Source organism: Leguminivora glycinivorella, chromosome 17, assembly GCF_023078275.1.
Source record: "Leguminivora glycinivorella isolate SPB_JAAS2020 chromosome 17, LegGlyc_1.1, whole genome shotgun sequence".
Classification (NCBI taxonomy): domain Eukaryota; kingdom Metazoa; phylum Arthropoda; class Insecta; order Lepidoptera; family Tortricidae; genus Leguminivora; species Leguminivora glycinivorella.
This window is the reverse complement of record NC_062987.1, coordinates 12669227-12688810: the sequence shown is the minus strand read 5'-3', so window position 1 is coordinate 12688810 and position 19584 is coordinate 12669227. Positions and strand designations below refer to the sequence as shown.

General features: G+C 36.7%; 3 protein-coding genes across 3 annotated transcripts in view; 2 read left to right on the top strand and 1 right to left on the bottom strand.

Annotated features, from left to right (window-relative positions):
• The first annotated feature begins 2561 nt into the window (after positions 1 to 2561).
• Positions 2562 to 5348, top strand: LOC125235484 (protein crooked neck). Its single transcript, XM_048142056.1, has 5 exons — positions 2562 to 2737; positions 2809 to 2994; positions 3071 to 3186; positions 3417 to 3573; positions 3657 to 5348. The coding sequence occupies exons 1-5, from the start codon at positions 2699 to 2701 to the stop codon at positions 5292 to 5294; spliced, it is 2136 nt and encodes a 711-aa protein (XP_047998013.1). The 5' UTR covers positions 2562 to 2698; the 3' UTR covers positions 5295 to 5348.
• On the bottom strand, positions 5346 to 6862 carry LOC125235485 (N-alpha-acetyltransferase 20). Its single transcript, XM_048142057.1, has 5 exons — positions 6723 to 6862; positions 6533 to 6648; positions 6271 to 6400; positions 5657 to 5793; positions 5346 to 5472 (listed from the first exon to the last, which is right to left on the bottom strand). The coding sequence occupies exons 1-5, from the start codon at positions 6773 to 6775 to the stop codon at positions 5387 to 5389; spliced, it is 522 nt and encodes a 173-aa protein (XP_047998014.1). The 5' UTR covers positions 6776 to 6862; the 3' UTR covers positions 5346 to 5386.
• A 1493-nt stretch (positions 6863 to 8355) lies between these two features.
• LOC125235136 (nascent polypeptide-associated complex subunit alpha, muscle-specific form) overlaps positions 8356 to 19584 on the top strand; it is a 28320-nt gene continuing 17091 nt past the window's right edge. The window contains 7 exon segments of the mRNA XM_048141580.1: positions 8356 to 11218; positions 11221 to 13712; positions 13811 to 14231; positions 14234 to 14299; positions 15206 to 15309; positions 17931 to 18035; positions 18122 to 18197. Coding sequence (XP_047997537.1) covers positions 8837 to 11218; positions 11221 to 13712; positions 13811 to 14231; positions 14234 to 14299; positions 15206 to 15309; positions 17931 to 18035; positions 18122 to 18197 — 5646 coding nt within the window. The 5' untranslated portion in view covers positions 8356 to 8836.

The following is a 19584-nucleotide window of genomic DNA, read 5'->3' as shown; positions in this document are numbered from 1 at the left end:
CGTTGTTCCAATTCTCAAACCTTATAAGGATCCTAATTGCGTTGAGTCATATAGACCTATTTCCTTAACATCATGTTTCGCGAAAGTTTTTGAAACAATGTTAAAAAATAGACTAGAGTGGTTTACAGAAAACAGCAAACTTATTCCAAGTACTCAATACGGTTTTCGAAAAGGTAAAAGTACAATAGATAACTTAAGTTGCTTAATTGGCGATGTTAAGAATAACTTTCGATCTAATCAGTATACATTAGCTGTTTTTTTAGATATTAAAGGGGCATTTGACAACATTGATCACGCATATCTTATTAAAAGTTTATCTATATTGGGGTTTCCTGGGCATATTTTACGTTGGTTATTTAATTTTCTTAATAAAAGATCTCTAACTTTAAAAATTCGATCTACTTTAATAGGTTCTAAAGTTTCTACAAAGGGTACTCCTCAAGGCTCTGTATTATCTCCTCTTACATTTATACTAAGTTTGGTTTGTTTTATGAAAGAAATTCCGCATTCTGTTAAGCACCTATTTTATGCAGATGATTTGGTTTTATATGTAAACTGTAATGATATAAAAGTTGGTGAATCTATTATGAACGACTGTCTGCGTAGTATTCATAACATATTAACAAATTCACTAAAACTTGAAGTTAATGTTTCCAAAAGTTCTGTAATTCTCTTTTCTCAAAATGGCTTGCATTACCCTCAAGTTTTATATAATTCTAGCGTTATTCCTGCTCAGTCTTCTGTCAAATACGTTGGACTATTTCTTGATTATGATCTTTCTTGGAAAACTCATATTGATACTATTTCTAAAAGAGCCGAACTAGGTTTAAATATATTGAAGTCGTTAACAGGAGTAAAATGGGGAGCAGACCCTAAGGTTCTTAAGACGATATATATCGCAGCTATTAGAAGTCATTTTGATTATGGTTGTATGTTTTTTGCTGATGCGAATATCCACCTTTTAAGGAAACTAGATATTATTCAAAATAGGGCGCTACGAATTGTTACTGGAGCTATGATGTCATCTCCAATTAATTCTCTGGAGATAGAGGCTGGCATTGTGCCTCTATTTATACGTAGATCTTATATTACTGACAAATACGGCCTTAAGTTAGTTAGTCGTGATAATGAAGTAGCTTATAGATACTTGACCAATGTCAACATACCAAATTATAATTTAGCACCGCTTACTAATTCTTCTTCCATAAGTGGAGTTATAACGTATTTAAATTTTGAATTCCAAGATATAGTGTATTGGTCGCATTTACTTCCCTGTTTTGAACATGAATACTATGATAGCATGCGAGACGTGGTTGTTGAACTCATCAAATTTGAAACAAAATATGACTTCTTGGAGTTTCTTGATAAGAAGACTGATTTTATTAAACTATATACAGATGGATCAAAGACTAAAGATAGGACCAGTTTTGCGTTTTATGATTCTTTTTTGAACTTAGGAAAAGTGTTTGAATGTAGTAGTTACTTTTCTGTATTTTCGGCTGAAGTATTAGGCATAATTTACGCTTTAGAGCATATTAATGATAATTATTTAAATAAAACCAAATTTTTAATTCTATCTGACTCCATGAGCGCTTTACAAGCTCTGAAAAATAAATGTCTAAGTGCAACTGCTAACTATTTAATTTATAAGTTAAGAAGCTGTTTAAGTTCTTTAATAGATAGAAATATTATTGTTGAATTTTGCTGGGTTCCTGGACATTCAGGAATTTTTGGTAACGAGATTGTAGACACGCTAGCCAAATCCTCTGAAAATATTCAAGTTTGTAATTTAAAAGTACCTTATACCGATTTAGTTCCTTTTGTTAGAGAACTTATGATTAGACGTTGGAATAACTCGTGGTCTAAATCCAAAGAAGTGAAAGGCAAATGGCTAGCCGAAATAGTCCAGGCTCCCAGCACCAAGTCGTGGTTTGAATATCAAAGAAAATATATAGAAAGGAGATTTATTACAACTATATGTAGATTGCGAATTGGTCATGCTCGTTTTCCAGCACATCTTTTCCGATTAAAATTAAGTGATTCCGCTGCTTGTCCATATTGTAATTTTAATTTGTGTAATCTTGACCACATTTTCTTTAACTGTTCTTCATTTAATTTGCAGAGGTTGTTATTTGTTGCCATGTGCATGGATACGGGTTTTCAAGTTCTGCCAAACTCTGTACAGGCTCTTTTAAAATATCCAAAATTGTACCCTGTAATTTGTGAATTTGTTATGCACACTATTGGCGCTCTGTAAATAATTTTTAATTGATCAAAACTAATTCTTATTGATAAAACATTGTATTGTGTAGTTATTAAATAGTCATAAGTTTATCATTTAAATATGTGCAATTATTTACTTTTATGTTTAACATAGTAATTGTTATACCTGTACTTAATTGTTTCTTCTGTTTTATTAAATATTGTATGTTTGAGCTGATGGCCAAGTTGCCAATGCTCCCCCAATAAATTAAAAAAAAAAAAAAAAATTCTGTCTGTTCCTGTCCTGTCAAAGTGTCAATGTCATAATGTGTAGGAGGATAGGATGTACGTACGCCATCAATAGTGAAGAGCGATGTATTGAACAGCGGCGACAGCGCATTTATTTAATTATTATTGTATTGTGTTAAATTGGTACTTAGGTTTGAAGCATCAGCAATCTTAATAAGTTGCTATTATATTAAAATATACCATCGTCATGGAGGGAAAACCTACTAAGATGCCCAAAGTGGCTAAGGTAAATAACAGCAAAGCAAGGCATCTATTATTTTTTCATTACTATTTTCTTACATTTTCCCTATTTTACAGGTCAAAAACAAAGCGCCAGCAGAGATTCAAATCACTGCAGAACAACTTCTCCGCGAAGCAAAGGAAAGAGATTTGGAAATATTGCCACCTCCACCTAAACAGAAAATCTCTGATCCAGAGGAGTTGAGGGATTACCAGCACCGTAAAAGAAAGGCTTTTGAAGACAACATACGAAAGAATAGACTTGTAAGCTCAATTGGCTGAAACTTAGAATAAATCACACTCAGGCACAACAAATACTAATATACTTTCTGATTTTTAGGTTATAGGTAACTGGCTCAAATATGCTCAATGGGAGGAATCACAAAAGCAAGTGCAGAGGGCTCGCTCCATATATGAACGAGCCCTTGATGTGGATCATAGGAATGTTACCCTATGGTATGTACCTATTACTTATTGTACATACATATACTCACACCTCACATCTGTGTTCCCATAAGGGGTAGGCAGAGCACATGAAACTGCTCAAGTTTCAGTGTCACTCATTATTTTATAATTGCGTCTATCCTATTTTTCAATATTTTGGAGGCAATTTATTTCTATAATCCTATACATATCATATAGTGTATTATTGTTTTGTATTATAGTTGAACTCTTGTATGTTTCAGGTTGAAATACACAGAAATGGAAATGAGAAACAGACAAGTGAACCATGCTCGAAATTTGTGGGACAGAGCAGTCACTATTTTACCCAGGGTGTCCCAATTTTGGTACAAATACACTTACATGGAAGAGATGCTGGAAAATGTTGCAGGGGCCCGGCAAGTATGTGATAACTAAGCAAACATAAAAATTCAAGGTTTTTTTAGACGTGTTTGCTATGATTCAAAAATTCTTTTATTTTTTAGGTATTTGAAAGGTGGATGGAATGGCAACCAGATGAACAAGCATGGCAAACCTACATTAACTTTGAATTAAGGTACAAAGAACTTGAAAGAGCTAGACAAATATATGAAAGATTTGTCATGGTCCATCCCGATGTAAAAAACTGGATTAAGTATGCTAAGTTTGAAGAAAATCATGGCTTCATCAATGGCTCTAGGAAAGTGTTTGAGAGAGCTGTTGAATTCTTTGGTGATGAAGATTTAGATGAGAGGTTATTCATAGCATTTGCTAAGTTTGAGGAGAATCAGAAAGAACATGACAGAGCCAGGGTCATCTACAAGTATGCTCTGGATCACATCCCAAAAGATAGAAACAAGGAGTTATACAAAGCATATACCATACATGAGAAGAAATATGGAGACAGATCTGGCATTGAAGATGTCATAGTAAACAAGAGAAAGTACATGTATGAACAAGAAGTTATTGAAAATCCTACTAACTATGATGCTTGGTTTGATTATATCAGACTTGTTGAAAATGAAGGAAATGTTGATGACATAAGAGACACATATGAAAGAGCTATAGCAAATGTACCTCCTTCTAAGGATAAACAATTTTGGAGACGCTACATTTACCTCTGGATAAATTATGCCTTATATGAAGAATTAGAGGCAGAAGATGTTGAACGCACCAGGCAAGTATACAGAACTTGCTTGGAGTTGATACCACATAAAATATTCACATTCTCCAAAATTTGGCTTATGTATGCTCAGTTTGAGGTGAGATGTAAAGACTTGAAACAAGCAAGAAAAACTTTAGGTATGGCTTTAGGAATATGCCCAAGAGACAAGTTGTACAGGGGTTACATTGATTTAGAGATACAGCTAAGAGAATTTGACAGATGTAGGATATTGTATCAGAAATTTTTAGAATATGGCCCTGAAAACTGTATTACTTGGATAAAGTTTGCAGAGTTGGAGACACTTTTGGGAGATATAGACAGAGCTAGAGCTATTTATGAAATTGCAGTTGGGCAGCAAAGACTTGATATGCCTGAATTGCTTTGGAAGAGTTTTATTGACTTTGAAGTTGCCCAAGGGGAGACTGAAAGAGCGAGACAACTTTATGAGAGATTGCTGGAAAGAACAGTACATGTCAAAGTGTGGCTTTCTTATGCTAAGTTTGAGTTAAATGCAGAAAATGCTGACAATATAAATGTGGAATTAGCCAGGCGTGTGTATGAGCGTGCTAATGACAGTCTACGAAGTCTTGGAGAAAAGGAAGCAAGAGTTCTCCTTTTAGAAGCTTGGAAAGACTTTGAGACAGAAATTGGTGAAGATACTAAACTTGAGAAGGTATTGGCTAAAATGCCCAGGAGAGTTAAGAAGAGGCAGAAGATTGTTAGTGATGATGGTGTTGAGGAAGGGTGGGAAGAAGTGTTTGATTACATATTCCCTGAAGATGAAATGGTTAGGCCCAATCTTAAACTCCTTGCTGCTGCTAAGCAATGGCGAAAACAAAAGGAAGTGCCAGAAGTACCTGCTGCTCCTGAAACACAGGAGCCTCAGGAGCAACCAGTACAGGAAAATGAACAAGACCCGCCACAAACAAATGTTGACAATGACTCTGATGACAGCAGCAGTAGTGATAGTGATTCCTAATCATGATTTACATAAGATCAATAAGCTTATTAAAATAAATCAAAAATAAAATAATTATGATGTAAATTTTATTTGCATATTTATTATTTCTATTAATCCACATCTTCAGGTCTAACAGGATGTGCTAATGGTATAACAGAAGTCTTATTCACATCTCTTGAACAGGCTTTTCTCATGTCTGGAATACAAATAATAATATTTAAGTACCTATAAAATAAGTAATAAAATAAGAAATTTCATATAAACAATTGCATAGATACATTTTGGCTCACTAGGAGAGATCAAAAACTATTCTACTTAATCACAATGAACATAATATACATCTCTTTGTTATGTTATTTTTTATTTTTATTCATGCTTACCATAGGCATCTTCATCTGGGTCCCCAGAGTAGTATTCTAATACAGTCCTATACACAATATATCCCAAATTCTTATACATGTTGATGGCTACTTTGTTGCTCACTCTCACAAATAAGTCTACAAAATATGCCTTTTTTCTGAAAGAAGAAAAAAAAGTACAAAATTACTTATATATTATTATATAAATAGATTACAAAGAACATGACGACCGGTCTGGCGCAGTCGGTAGTGACCCTGCCTGCTACGCCGCGGTCCCGGGTTCGAATCCCGGTAAGGGCATTTATTTGTGTGATGAGCACAGATATTTGTTCCTGAGTCATGGATGTTTCCTATGTATATAAGTATGTATATATTATATATATCGTTGTCTGAGTACCCACAACACAAGCCTTCTTGAGCTTACCGTGGGCCTCAGTCAATCTGTGTAAGAATGTCCTATAATATTTATTTATTTATTTATTATTTATTTAACTGAAAAGCACTCTTCCGGGCCAATCATATATTATATGTATTTGAATTTATCATGAACATAATTATATTGTCATCATTCATGTGCTGAAGCTTTTTTATTTTACAAATTAAGCATGAAGTTTAGGGTTCTTATTAAAACTTACTTTTCTGACACATCTTCTAAAATACTCATCAAAGTAGCCGCTAGTCCAAGCCTTCTGTAATCGGGGCTGACAGTCAATGCAGTTACATGTCCATGCCAGTTCTCACCAAGGCCCTCTGCTTTACCCATGACTACAATAGCACAACATGACTATTAAAACGTTAGCTTTCCTATCTATAATCTAAATGCATCAATCTGTTTGTAAACATAGTAGTTGCTGCAGCGACAACTTTGATTAATAGGTCATTTAACTAAATACGTACTGTATCCCATTATTTCCCCACTGGGTGATTCTGCCACTTGGAAATACTCTGGCCAATGAGCCAAGTATTGAGTATAGAATGATAAACCATAGGTTTCGGTTAACGGGTCCAAGTTCCTGTGAATTAATTTTTATGAATTAGTTGGGATATAGCACAAAACATTGAATAAATAAATTATAAACATACTTACACGTTATTAAACTTCAACATATCTTCGCATGTAAATGGTCGGATGGTCGTCATGATTTAAATATTATATTATTTTATTTAAAAACTAATAATATAACCTAACACAGCGGGTTTTTGTCCACTTTGATTTTTTTTTTATTTTGATTTTAAATTACAGGTGTTATGTTTTCTGGTGATATCTATGGTTTACTTTACTGATGGATCTTGATTATTTTCCAACCAAATAGCATAGTACCAACATAACAGTCAAGGTATTTTTAGGGTTCCGTAGCCAAAATGGCAAAAACGGAACCCTTATAGTTTCGTCATGTCCGTCTGTCCGTCTGTCAAACTATAAGTACTACAGTGATGAAATTTGATGGGAATATGTGTTGTATGAACCGCTACAAAATTATGACACTAAATAGTAAAAAAAAAAGAATTGGGGGTGGGGCCCCCATACATGTAACTGAGGGATGAAAATTTTTTTTTTCGATGTACATACCCGTGTGGGGTATCAATGGAAAGGTCTTTTAAAATGATATAAAGTTTTCTAAAAAACATTTTTCTTAAAGTGAACGGTTTTTGAGATATCAGCTCTCAAAGTCGTAAAAAGTATGTCCCCCCCCTCTATTTTTATAACTACGGGGTATAAAATTCTAAAAAAAATAGAGGTGATGCATGCTAATTAACTCTTTCAACGATTTTTGGTTTGATCAAAGTATCTCTTATAGTTTTTGAGATAGGTTGATTTAACTGTAATTTTGGCAGGTGTATAAATTGACATAATAAGTTTATTATATTTGCTGCTACGGAACCCTTTGTGCGCGAGCCCGACTCGCACTTGGCCGGTTTTTAGGGTTCCGTAGCCAAAATGGCAAAAACGGAACCCTTATAGTTTCGTCATGTCCGTCTGTCCGTCTGTCCGTCTGTCCGTCTGTCCGTCTGTCACAGCCGATTTACTCGGAAACTATAAGTACTACAGTGATGAAATTTGATGGGAATATGTGTTGTATGAACCGCTACAAAATTATGACACTAAATAGTAAAAAAAAGAATTGGGGGTGGGGCCCCCCATACATGTAACTGAGGGATGAAAATTTTTTTTCGATGTACATACCCGTGTGGGGTATCAATGGAAAGGTCTTTTAAAATGATATAAAGTTTTCTAAAAAACATTTTTCTTAAAGTGAACGGTTTTTGAGATATCAGCTCTCAAAGTCGTAAAAAGTATGTCCCCCCCCCCTCTATTTTTATAACTACGGGGTATAAAATTCTAAAAAAAATAGAGGTGATGCATGCTAATTAACTCTTTCAACGATTTTTGGTTTGATCAAAGTATCTCTTATAGTTTTTGAGATAGGTTGATTTAACTGTAATTTTGGTTTGCTGCTACGGAACCCTTTGTGCGCGAGCCCGACTCGCACTTGGCCGGTTTTTTTACTGTATAAAGTAAAAATAATATTATATTCATAAAATCATAATTAATAATATTGGTACAAAAATAATATGTTGTCAGTATCTTACACTAAAATTAAAACAAAATCCCATTTATTGTATTCAATTATGCTTCCGTTCCTTAGTGGATGGATTGTTGCCATTTATAAAAATACTGCAAAATCCCACTACATCCAATACGAAAAAGAAATTGAAGAAGTATTATCTGACTCGTTTTAACACATGTCGAACGCCATATTTATTACTCTTTTTACAAGCTAAAGAGCACTAGTGGAGCGATCTATGGGCTTCGGCAGTTTACCAACACGACAATGGCCGAACTGTCTGCTTCAAGATATTTTTTATAGGCCAATACGAACAAACCTGCCATGTCTTTGGTTTTAAAAATGGCGTATACAAGCTTTTTGTTTGCCGGTTTACGCTGTTAAATAGCTTCTATGACCTCGCGGTCAATCGAGCGAGATTGAAACGTTGTGAATATGAAAATAATATACATGTGTACGTATATTAATCATCACTGTGGACCCCGTGAAGAAATTTTAGTAGCGTTATGGTGAATTAGAATGGTGCCTGTGGCTTGTCAATCTCGCACGTCGTCAGGTTACCCGTTCGTAACGTAAATATTACCCAGCGAGCGTTTTGTATTTCAGACATGACAGCGTCGCAAAACAGTAGATAATGGAGAGTTCGGAAGACGATGCGGGCGCCGCGACGAACGCTTCCCGCCGTGCATCGGCGCGGGAAAAGGGCCTCGGGCTCAACGAGGAGGTCGACGCGACCGCCAATGCGTCTCGCGAAGCATCGGGGGCCCAAACGCCGTGCGAGTCCGGAACGATGTCGGAGGATAACTTCGACGGTGACAGCGTCCCATCGCCATCGACGCACGACAACAATGCGAGCACGGAAGCGATTTTGGACATGATTGACGAAATTTGTGACGGACCTGGAGCACCGAAACGAGTTCCATTGTCGGCTGAATGTGACGAACCTGCAACTTCTCCTCCCACACCTGCCGCGCCGCCAGCCCCGAGTGAGCCTCCGCCGCAAGAGGCGCCCGCCAGTGAACACTTACCACAGCCCAGCATTCCTCAACTAGAAGAAGGTGCTAGTACATCACAGAACATTGAAGACCCACAAATTGAATCTGTGGTGGCCCCTGGGTCTGGTGTCAAATGTGAAAGTGCGCCTGAGATCTTACCTGAAACCCCAGTAGATAACAACATATCTGAAAGTTCAGTTTCTGTAGACACTAATACTAGTAACATAGAACCCCAGGCTAGTTCATCTGTGCCTGAAATATCTGTACCTGCAGAAACAATTGCCCCAGAGGCACAAAATCTGAATGTAGAGGCGGCTAGCACTTGCTCAGCTGTAAATATTCCTTCCAGCAGTGTAGAAACTGTACCAAGTGTTTGTGAGATTAGTGAATGTGAATCAAATGACCGGACAGTGAAGCATGTGACTTCCAGTGACAACAGAGACAATGTGGCTGTTGAAAGTGTGGAATCTACATCAAGTGATGTTAGTGTAAGTGAAGGGACACAGGAGCCGGCAACAAGATCACCTTTGCGTCGCAGACTTATTCGGCCCACACCATATGATCGCCGTCCGGACACTACTGTCTCCTCTACTGTTGATTCCCAAGTTAGTGATAATAATGTTGGACAGACAAGCTGTGAAAGTGTAGCAAAAGATGTGTCTAGTTCTTCAGACATCATCCCCCCTGTACATGGTAATGTAAAAGATGTTGAAAGTAGCAATGTAAGTGAAATTAGTGTCTGTAAAGCAGAGACATCATCAACACCTGCTAAGAAAATCAAGTTAGTAAGACAGAAAATTACACCGTCAACAAGTCAAAGTGAAAAATCACAAAGTCAACCAGTTACACCTGAGAGTGAGGCTCCATCAACTTCATCACCTACTATACCATCAACGGTGACAGCTTCATGTTCATCAGATTGCATTAGTACAACTGAATCAATAGATGAGGTAGATAAAGTAGAGCCTAGCCAAGGCTGTCAATCAGAATCAACTGTTGAAACTATCAATAAATTGACTAACAAAACTCCAGTTGTAAGTAAAGAAAATGAACAACCAAGCCATTCATCAGAGGAATTAAGACCACAGGTTAATGAAGACACAGACAAGAGCATAAGTCAAAATGAGGATGTTCATATGAAAGTTCCCCCTATTAAACTTAATTTGTCTGTATCAAATGTACCAGAACCTATAATTAATGATACAAACAAACAAATTGATAAACATCCCTGTCCTGAACCTGCTCAGGATTCTCCAGAGACATCAAAGCAGATTCCTAAATTAACTATAAAATTAGGTGGAAAACAACCAGAAGAAATAAAGTCTCCCATCCCTAAATTAACTATAAAACCCATAAAGCCACCTGCTGAAGATGAGGTAAAAACAGAAATCGCCAAAAGTGGCGAGCCAATACCTAACATTACAAAAATCAATATAAAACCAATTCTCAGACCGCCAGAGAAAATAAATGATATCCACAGAAAATCTAGTAGTAGTGAAATATCTGAATCAGAATGTTCAGAAAATGATGAAACAAGCACATCAGATCAGGCATCCACCTCAGATCAGGGACCTTCTGACACCATACCAAAAGTTACCATAAAGCTTGGCAAACCTGGCACTGATGGTGAGGGCAAGTTCTACACAGACCAACCTGTACCTAAGCTTACAATAAAAGGTCTACAGCAGCCTGACCAGGAAGCCTCAGATTCTAAACTGAAGTTAGTTGTTAGCCCGTCAGAAGAAAAAGTGGACAAAATACCAAAATTGACAATAAAAACTGTGGCTAAGTCTGACAGTCAACTAAGTCCGAAACTGACAATAAAACCAGTAAAATCTGTAGAAAATCCTGGCAAAGACAGCATAGCTGACCATTCTGATGTTAAAATATCTAAAACTAAAACAACAGACTGTGCTGATACTAGTGGAGAGATTAAAGAGACTACACACATCCCCAAAATCACAATTAAACCAGTTCTTAAAACTGATATTGATCCATCTCGAAGAAGTCAGTATCAAAATGTGACAGCCTAGAACAAATTCCTGTAGTAACAAAATTGAATATTAAACCCATTTTGAAACCTACAGATGGTGAAGCATCTGAAGAAATAAAAGATGAAGTTCCTGTAGTTTCAAAACTAAATATAAAACCTATACTAAAACCTAAGGATAGTGAATTTGATTCTAGTATAGAAGATATCCCTAAAGTTACTAAGTTAAATATAAAACCATTAAAACATCCTGAAGAAAAATCTTCAGAACAAAAAGACTGTGATGAATGGAATGCAGACAGTGATGAAAATAGTATACCTGTTGTTACTAAACTTAATATTAAGCCTATAGTTAAGCCACTAGAAGATGAAAATATGAAAGATACTGAAAACCAGTCCTCTGAAACAGGAAATTCAAGTGACGACAATACTGATATACCTGTTGTTACAAAATTAAATATTAAACCTATATTAAAACCTGCACCCGATGAAGATATTGCCAAACCAAATACTTCAACAGAAGGTATCATACCTGTGGTTACTAAACTTAACATCAAACCTATTATAAAACCAGAAGAAAATTCAAACCTTTCATCCCCTAAGAAAGAAACAACAATTACCAAACTTAATATAAAGCCTGTGGTTAAACCTGATGAAAATGAACAATCCAAAAGCAGAGATATTGAAGATGCGAATGTGAAGAATCCTCCATTAGTGATGAAAATCAATATGAAAGCTGTTACAGATGCATCAAGTGATGAAAGTTTAAAGCCTGACATGAAAATCAATCATATAGATGACAAGATTGAACATGTTTTTAACAATATTAATGATACCATACCTGTTGTGTCCAAAATTAACATTAAACCACTTGTCAAACCCTTAGAAGATGAACATGTTAAAAATGATTTGAGTAATTGTCATTTTGAGGACTCCAGTATAACACAACCTACAGAAAATTGCCAAGAAGTCCCAAAAACTGAAAAGTTTAATTCATTGCATAAAAAAGAAACAATACCTACCACCGCAAGAGAACATAAAACAAAGGAAAATTGTCTTCCTAATGAATCAAGTACCCTAAACAGGGAACCTCCTCAGAGTAATGATTTAGATGGAAACAGTTCAGTTGCAGTATCTAGTAAGAAAGAACATGTAAATACTAATGTAGCAACAGGACATAATGAGCCTACTACAAACACACCATCTGTCAAGCAGACAACTTTATCAAATTGTACATTATTAAAGAAGTTGTTAGAGCACAAAAAGAAAGATGTAGATACAAGAGTAAAAGAACCGGAAGAATGTGATCCAACTGTGCCTGAAGAAACAAAACTAACTCCAGAGGGCTCAACAAGTATTGTGAATTGTGATCAAACTGAGAAAGTGAACTCAAAGCCAACTCATGATAAAAAAAGAAGTAATGCACCCATTCATGATTCACAAAATGAAACACCTTCCATTACAACAAATGCTAAATCCCTTAATCGTGGTAAAGCCGAAAATGAGAGCATTACGAAACCTTTAGAAATTAATATTTCAGAAAAAATCACAACTCAAAGCTCAGGTCAAGATTCTCCAAGAATAATCTTGAAAATTAATAAGACTGATCATGGTCCTTCTGCCAAAATTATAACAGAAGACATTAAGAAACCTGAAACTGTGCAAGATAGTAGCTCACCTGAAAATACTCAAGAAATGGTTAATGACAAGCAAAGAAAAGGTATTGTAAATAGCAAACGAAAAGGATTAGCTGAGACTTCACCCACAGTAGCCTTGGGAAAAAGGTTACGTAGTTCAAAAGTTGTTCAAGAATCAGAAATGTCTCCTCCCATGAAGCGAAATGCTGGGAAGAGGCCTCCTTCCGTTGAGACTAGCCCGCAACAGAAAAAGGAACCAGAACTTTCAGTATTAGAAACGAAGCGGTTAAAGCTTGGACAATTACTGTCTAATAAGGCTCTGACAGTATCCCCTGTAAATTCGAAACCTCAGAATGCTACTTGTGATGCTAAAACAGGATTGGATTGTAAACAACCCACTAAAACGGTTAATCATTCTTTATTAAACAATGAAAACTGTTCTAAAAATGGTAATTCTAAGCTTCATAATATCCTGTCAAATTTACAAGCTAAGCAGATTCAGGTCATGCCCCTGAATTCCCTGAACTGTGTAGAAAAAACTCAGTCTATAGAGATAGACTCTAGCACATCAACCGGCAGTTCTGATGTGACAGAAGTTATCGCCATCGAAAGTTCACATCCAGTTCAAGTACAGGAAATGATTATAAATGAAAACTCCGAATCCCACGACTTTAACATGGCCAATGATGAATTATCTCAAGATCCTTTAGAAGTTGATCACTTAAAAACGAATGAAGTATCGAGTGCCGTAAGCGTCCCGTTTACCCCGCAACCGAAGAAGCGAGGCAGACCGCGCAAGCTGCCCGTATCGGAGGGCGCCAAACCCGTTGTCATTTTACCGACACCTGCGCTAGAAGAACGTCCACAACGATCTTTAAGATTAACTAGGTTTGTAAACTTATAATTATCTAGAAATCGAATTCGAAATGTGTTTATACAAACGGTTTATTTAATTCACTAATTCTACATATTATACCAACTTTCAGGGATCGGCCGGCCATACTGGTGAAACCTCGGGGAAGGGGAAGGGGTCGCGGCGCGAAGCGCACTCCGGCGTCGTCGCCCAAAGAACCCGAACCGATCGTCGAAACCGCTAACAACTTTTTTATCAAAGAGGAGAAAACCCCCGAAGAGATCGACCCGACGAGCTCACGGGTGAAACTGCCGCGGATGACCGAGGCGCTCGACAAAATGCCTTCCGTTTGCAACACGCCCCTGAGCAGTCGAAAGAGTAGAGACTCCTGCGGCGGTACCGATATGAAAATATTCCCAGAAACTCAGGAGTTGAAAGTCGTGTTAGAAACGACACTGCCTAAATTGGAAGAGTCGTTTATGAAGTCTCCAGAGACGCCGGGGGGCGGAACGCGGGGCGGGCGCGGGCGAGGCTCGCGCGGGGGCGCGGGCGCGGCGCCGCCCGGACCCCGCGCGGGCGCGGCCGGGGGCGCGGGGGCGGCCGCGGCGCTATGTACATGAAGGTGGGTGCTTACGCGGGAGATCTCGTTCTTAATGATGATCATTGGTGGACGGTGGGGTGTAATGGCCGCTGTACACATGTGGCCAACGGTTGCACCAACCCTTGGTGGAACCCCTTGGCCAAGATAAGAGCCGCTGTTTATACATTGGCGAACCGATCACTTAGCATTGGCTCTTCATGAAAGATGGAAGTGGAATGGAAAAGGCTAGGAAATTCTAGGTCATTTACGTTGTCAGCAAAATTTGATTAAAAAATAATAACCCCGTAGTAAAATTAAATTATTTGAAATATTAACAATTTTTTGAATAATATGATAAGCACATTTATCTTTTTTAGGCAATACATTAAATATTTGCAATGTTATTTTATTTCCTAAAATCAATACTATTATTGGCATAGATAAACTTATTACTTTCGTAAATATTTCACTACTGTCCTCTGACGGCTGACGACAAACTGAATGAAGCGCCACCGTGTAAACGCAGTTGGCCATTGGCGCCAAGATCCTTTGATGTGTGGACAAAAAACCGACACCAATCGGTTGGCCGGCCAGCGCTAGCGCCAACTGCCAATATACGGCCAAGTAGCCCTCTACACGCTTGGCCAAGGGGATCCACCAAGGGTTGGTGGAACCGTTGGCCACAAGTGTACAGCGGCCATAATAGCCGGTGGCCCCCCGATAGATTAAATCCGCAATGAATATTGTTTGATTTGAAAGTTTTAAAACATTTAAAGCCGTGCTAGATAAAATAAAAATAGAAACTGAACCGGGTTCGAAAGGCTTTTAATTTAAATGATGTCTCGCCGCAGAACTATTGCTGTAGATAATACCTATATAATCGTTTTTTAAATAGGTAATAATATTGATCAGTGGATACATATTAGAAACTTCTTTACATTATTTTAGGAGACCATGGGTATTTACGGACGTGTATGCGGACCTGCTACCACGACGGTACAATTATTCGAAGAGGAAACTTGTATGATGGATGACAATGCTACACCTGCTAAGTGAGTACACAAAATATCCTAATTTCAGTTTGATATCTGTATTTTCAGCTGGCTGTGTGGCACGGATTTCCTTTGCGATAAAGTGCTAAAATATAATCTGTCAACCGGATTATGACAGTAGCAATGTACGGCAAACTAAAGTATGGTATCCCCATGAAACGAACAAAAAGCAGCAATGTAAAAACAGCCGCAAACACAATAATTATAACCTCAAATTTATACACCGCTGAAACATTAATGATCCCTTAAAGGGATAAGTTCGCCTTTGTACTTATAATAAGCTCTTTTTCCTGTGTGTTGTATTATTTTCTGGTACAATAAAGTGTTTTACTACTACTACTACTACATTATGCCTGTCTGTCACGATATTAATTTTTAGTCCAACTTGACTAAACAAAGACATACAGCATTTTTCAATAAAAATGTTAAAATGTTCTAACGCAAATTTCGTACAATTTAACCCTTAAATGCATATTGTTGCCATTTGGCTACAATGCATGTATTTTTTAATAAACTAGCCAAAATATAAGCTGGACTTTTTTATTTATTTTTCTTAGATCTGTAGGATAATCATCCAGTTTTTTCACACTTTTCCGCCATTTTTAGGGTTCTTAAATGGTTGGAAATAATGTTTCCGTCCGTCCGTCCGTCCGTTTAAGAAAAAACCGGCGGAAAAGTGTGAAAAAACTGGATGATGGTACCAATTTTATACAATTCAGGCAGATTTTTTCAGAAGTGCAAAAATAACTATTTTATGTTTAATCATTTTATCATAGGGGTTTCCCCAAATAGTGTACCTTTTTAATAGTAGTAAAAGTTTTCTTATAAATTTTTAGTAATTATATATTTATATAAGTAACGATTTAGCCTATTTTGGATAGGTTCTAACACTGATTTAATATTAAAATCGATGTTATTAATATTTTTTAACCGACTTCTAAAAAAGGAGGAGGGTCTCAATTCGACTAATGTTTTTTTTTTTATGTTTAAAAAATATGTTACTCGATATCTCAAAAGAGAATCGTGGACCGATTTTCAAAAATTTTTTTGATCGAACGGTATAACCCCGAGATGGTCCCATTGGCAAAAGTCAAAAACTACGGTCTGATGATGGGATCTTGGAGAAATCGAGGGAACTCTTCAAATGTTAAGAAAATGGCGTGTATTTTTCAAAGGTACACCAGTAAAAACTATGATGGTGATTTTTGTGTACATGATTCAGGCAGATTTTTTCAGACATTAGTAACTATTTTATGTTTAAAAATCATTTTATCATAGGGGTTTCTCAAATAGTGTACCTTTTTTCAATAGTAGTAAAAACATTTTCTTATAAATTTTACTAGTAATTATATATTTATATAAGTAAATTGATTTAGCCTATTTTACTTCTAACAGTGATTTAGTATTAAAATCGATGTTAAATATTTTTTTATTATTTTTCCTAGAGTCAGAAAACCATTGTTTATCACATTATTAATTTCTAGTTAAAAGAAAAAAAATCATGCATTTAAGGGTTAAAACCCGGTGTTGCTAGCCGTGATTTTAAAAATTTGCGGTCTTTTTAACCGCCGCCTTAAATCTCAAAGGAAGGGGTTCTCAATTCGTCTGTATTTTTTTTTAATTTTATTTTTTTGTTTGTTACTGGACGTCGTTACGTTACTGTTACGTCGTTACTGGACCGATTTTGAATTTTTTTTTTTGATTGATAGTATATGCATACAGATTGGTCCCATTTTTCTCAGAACCCAGTATTGATGATGGGATCCTGGAGAAATCGAGGGAACTCCTCAAATCTGAAAGGCATACATATGGTGATTTTTGTGTTTTTAAAGGAACAGCATACATTTACGTACGGAACATTGACATTTGGTGCAGTGGAACTGCTGATGATGGTCAGAACGGAACTCCTCAAATCTGAACGGCACGCTTATAGTGACTTTGGTATTTTTATAAAAACAGCATGCCCTTACGTCCAGAACAGTGACATTTGGTGCAGTGGAACTCCTGATGATGGTCAGAACGGTACTCCTCAAATCTGAATGGCACGCTTATAGTGACTTTGGTATTTTTATAAGAACAGCATGCACTTACGTCCAGAACAGTGACATTTGGTGCAGTGGAAGTGCTGATGATGGTCAGAACGGAACTCCTCAAATTTGAACGGCACACTTAAAGTGACTTTGGTATTTTTATAAGAACAGCATGCATTTAAGTTCAGAACAGTAACATTTATTTAGTTATGTTTGTTAAGCATATTGAGTTTTCTAGTCAAATTTTGTCAAGCTTCGATTTCTTATAATCGGATTCATGAGGAATTCAGGAAACTCCTCAAACCTTAACGGTATACGTATATAGATTTTTGTTGCCATCAAATAATTAAAGCATTAATAGCAGTTTAAAAAAATACCTACACATTTCTACATAATCCAACATTCGCAAGTAGCTTTCACCAGAACCCCAAAGGCGGCGGTTTTTTTTTTCTTAAAAATTATTTAGTGATAAGATTTGGTTGACCATCTATATTTCTAAAAACAATATTATTATTTTTTTCTAAAAGGAAATGTCAAAGTAATATGGCGCCGGATGAGTATATTTTTAAATATGGTTATTTATTATTTCAGACCCTCACACTTGTTAGACGAAGACTCTCAGAGTTCTGTAAAAAGCTCTACAAACGAAAGTAGTAGTAAAATGAGGAAATCAAAGTTCGCAGACTTGTTTGACAGGTAAATATTAGTTTTATTGTAATATAACAGTAGATTTTTTGTAGTAAACAATCGTGAATAATTACAAGCATTTTTAAAATTTTCAGTAATAAAGTTTGGACGGCTGCTGATGTTAAAGAATACATGTGGCCCCCTCCAGAAAACCCAAGTGCTGAACATCAGGTAAATTTTGCAACACAAGTTCTAAGTTTAAACTTCTTACCTACAGCATTGATATCGCGAATAATTTGTTACTTGATGATTTTTAAATTTTTAGTACATTAATAATTCCGTGTGGTGACGGGTTAAGTATTTAACTTCCCGACCGTTGAATATGAGTTAAATTGTGGCGTAGGCGTAGCGTAGCCTGTCACTGCAATGTCACAATTTCGTTTTCTTCAACTTTTTTTTATTTCCCTTTGAGTGGCACTGAAACTTGAGTAGTGCCTACCCCTTTATGGGATACAGGCGTGATTGTATTGTATGTATTACATAATATCTAAACTCTGTCAACCAAGTCTGTCAGTAAATAAGAACAAAGAAAACTATATGCATCCTTTTCTTTAGGGTGCTAGAGAAAAGGATACCTATAGTTTTCTTAGTTCTTATTTACTGACAGACTTGTTTGACAGAATATACCTAATTTGATATCTTTAAACGAGCAATTCTTTTGGTCTCGGAAACAGCTAATGATTTCGTTGAAATTTGTTACGTGGGGGTTTTCGGGAGTGAAAAATCGATGTAGCTTAGTCGTAGGTCCCGGGACACGCGAATTTTCGCGTTTTCGAACTCCGAGCGATGCTCTGTCGCCCATGCAGTTACTGATAGTATTTAGTTAGTCGGGGTGTATTTAGCTTAGAGCCCGGTACGACAGGTATTTGTACGTGCAGCAATGTAGGTTTTTCCTTTAACAAAATATAGGCCCACTGGGCCAAATCCCTAATACGCCTCTGTATTTATGGAATCGTTATTGATAAAATTAGACGGGCTTTATCTAACGTGATGTATTTTATAAACATGTTTATTGTAATATTTTCTCATTTAAAATACATTCCGACCGGTCTAGCCTAGTGCATAGTCACTAGTGACCCTGCCTGCTAAGCCGCGATCCCGGGTTCGAATCCCGGTAAAGGGCATTTATTTGTGTGATGAGCAATTGAGCACATATTTGATCCTAAGCCGTGGATGTTTTCTATGTATATAAGTATGTATTTATTTATATAAGTAAGTATATCGTCGCCTCACCCATAGTACAAGCTTTGCCTAGTTTGGGGCTAAGTTGATCTATGTAAGGTGTCCCGGGCTGTCCCCCCAATATTTGTTTATTTTATTTTATTTATTTCTCTTCTCTCTTCTCAGCATATTCGCGTCCACTACTGAACATATGCCTCTTTCATGAATTTCCATTCCGTTCTATATGCGGCGGTTTTGTGCCATGTCGGCCCTGCCGTCTTTTCTGTCGTCCGGCCATCCAATAAATAAATATTGGAGGACACCTTACACAGATCAACCTAGCCCCAAACTAAGCAAAGCTTGTACTATGGGTGCTAACCGACGATATACATACTTA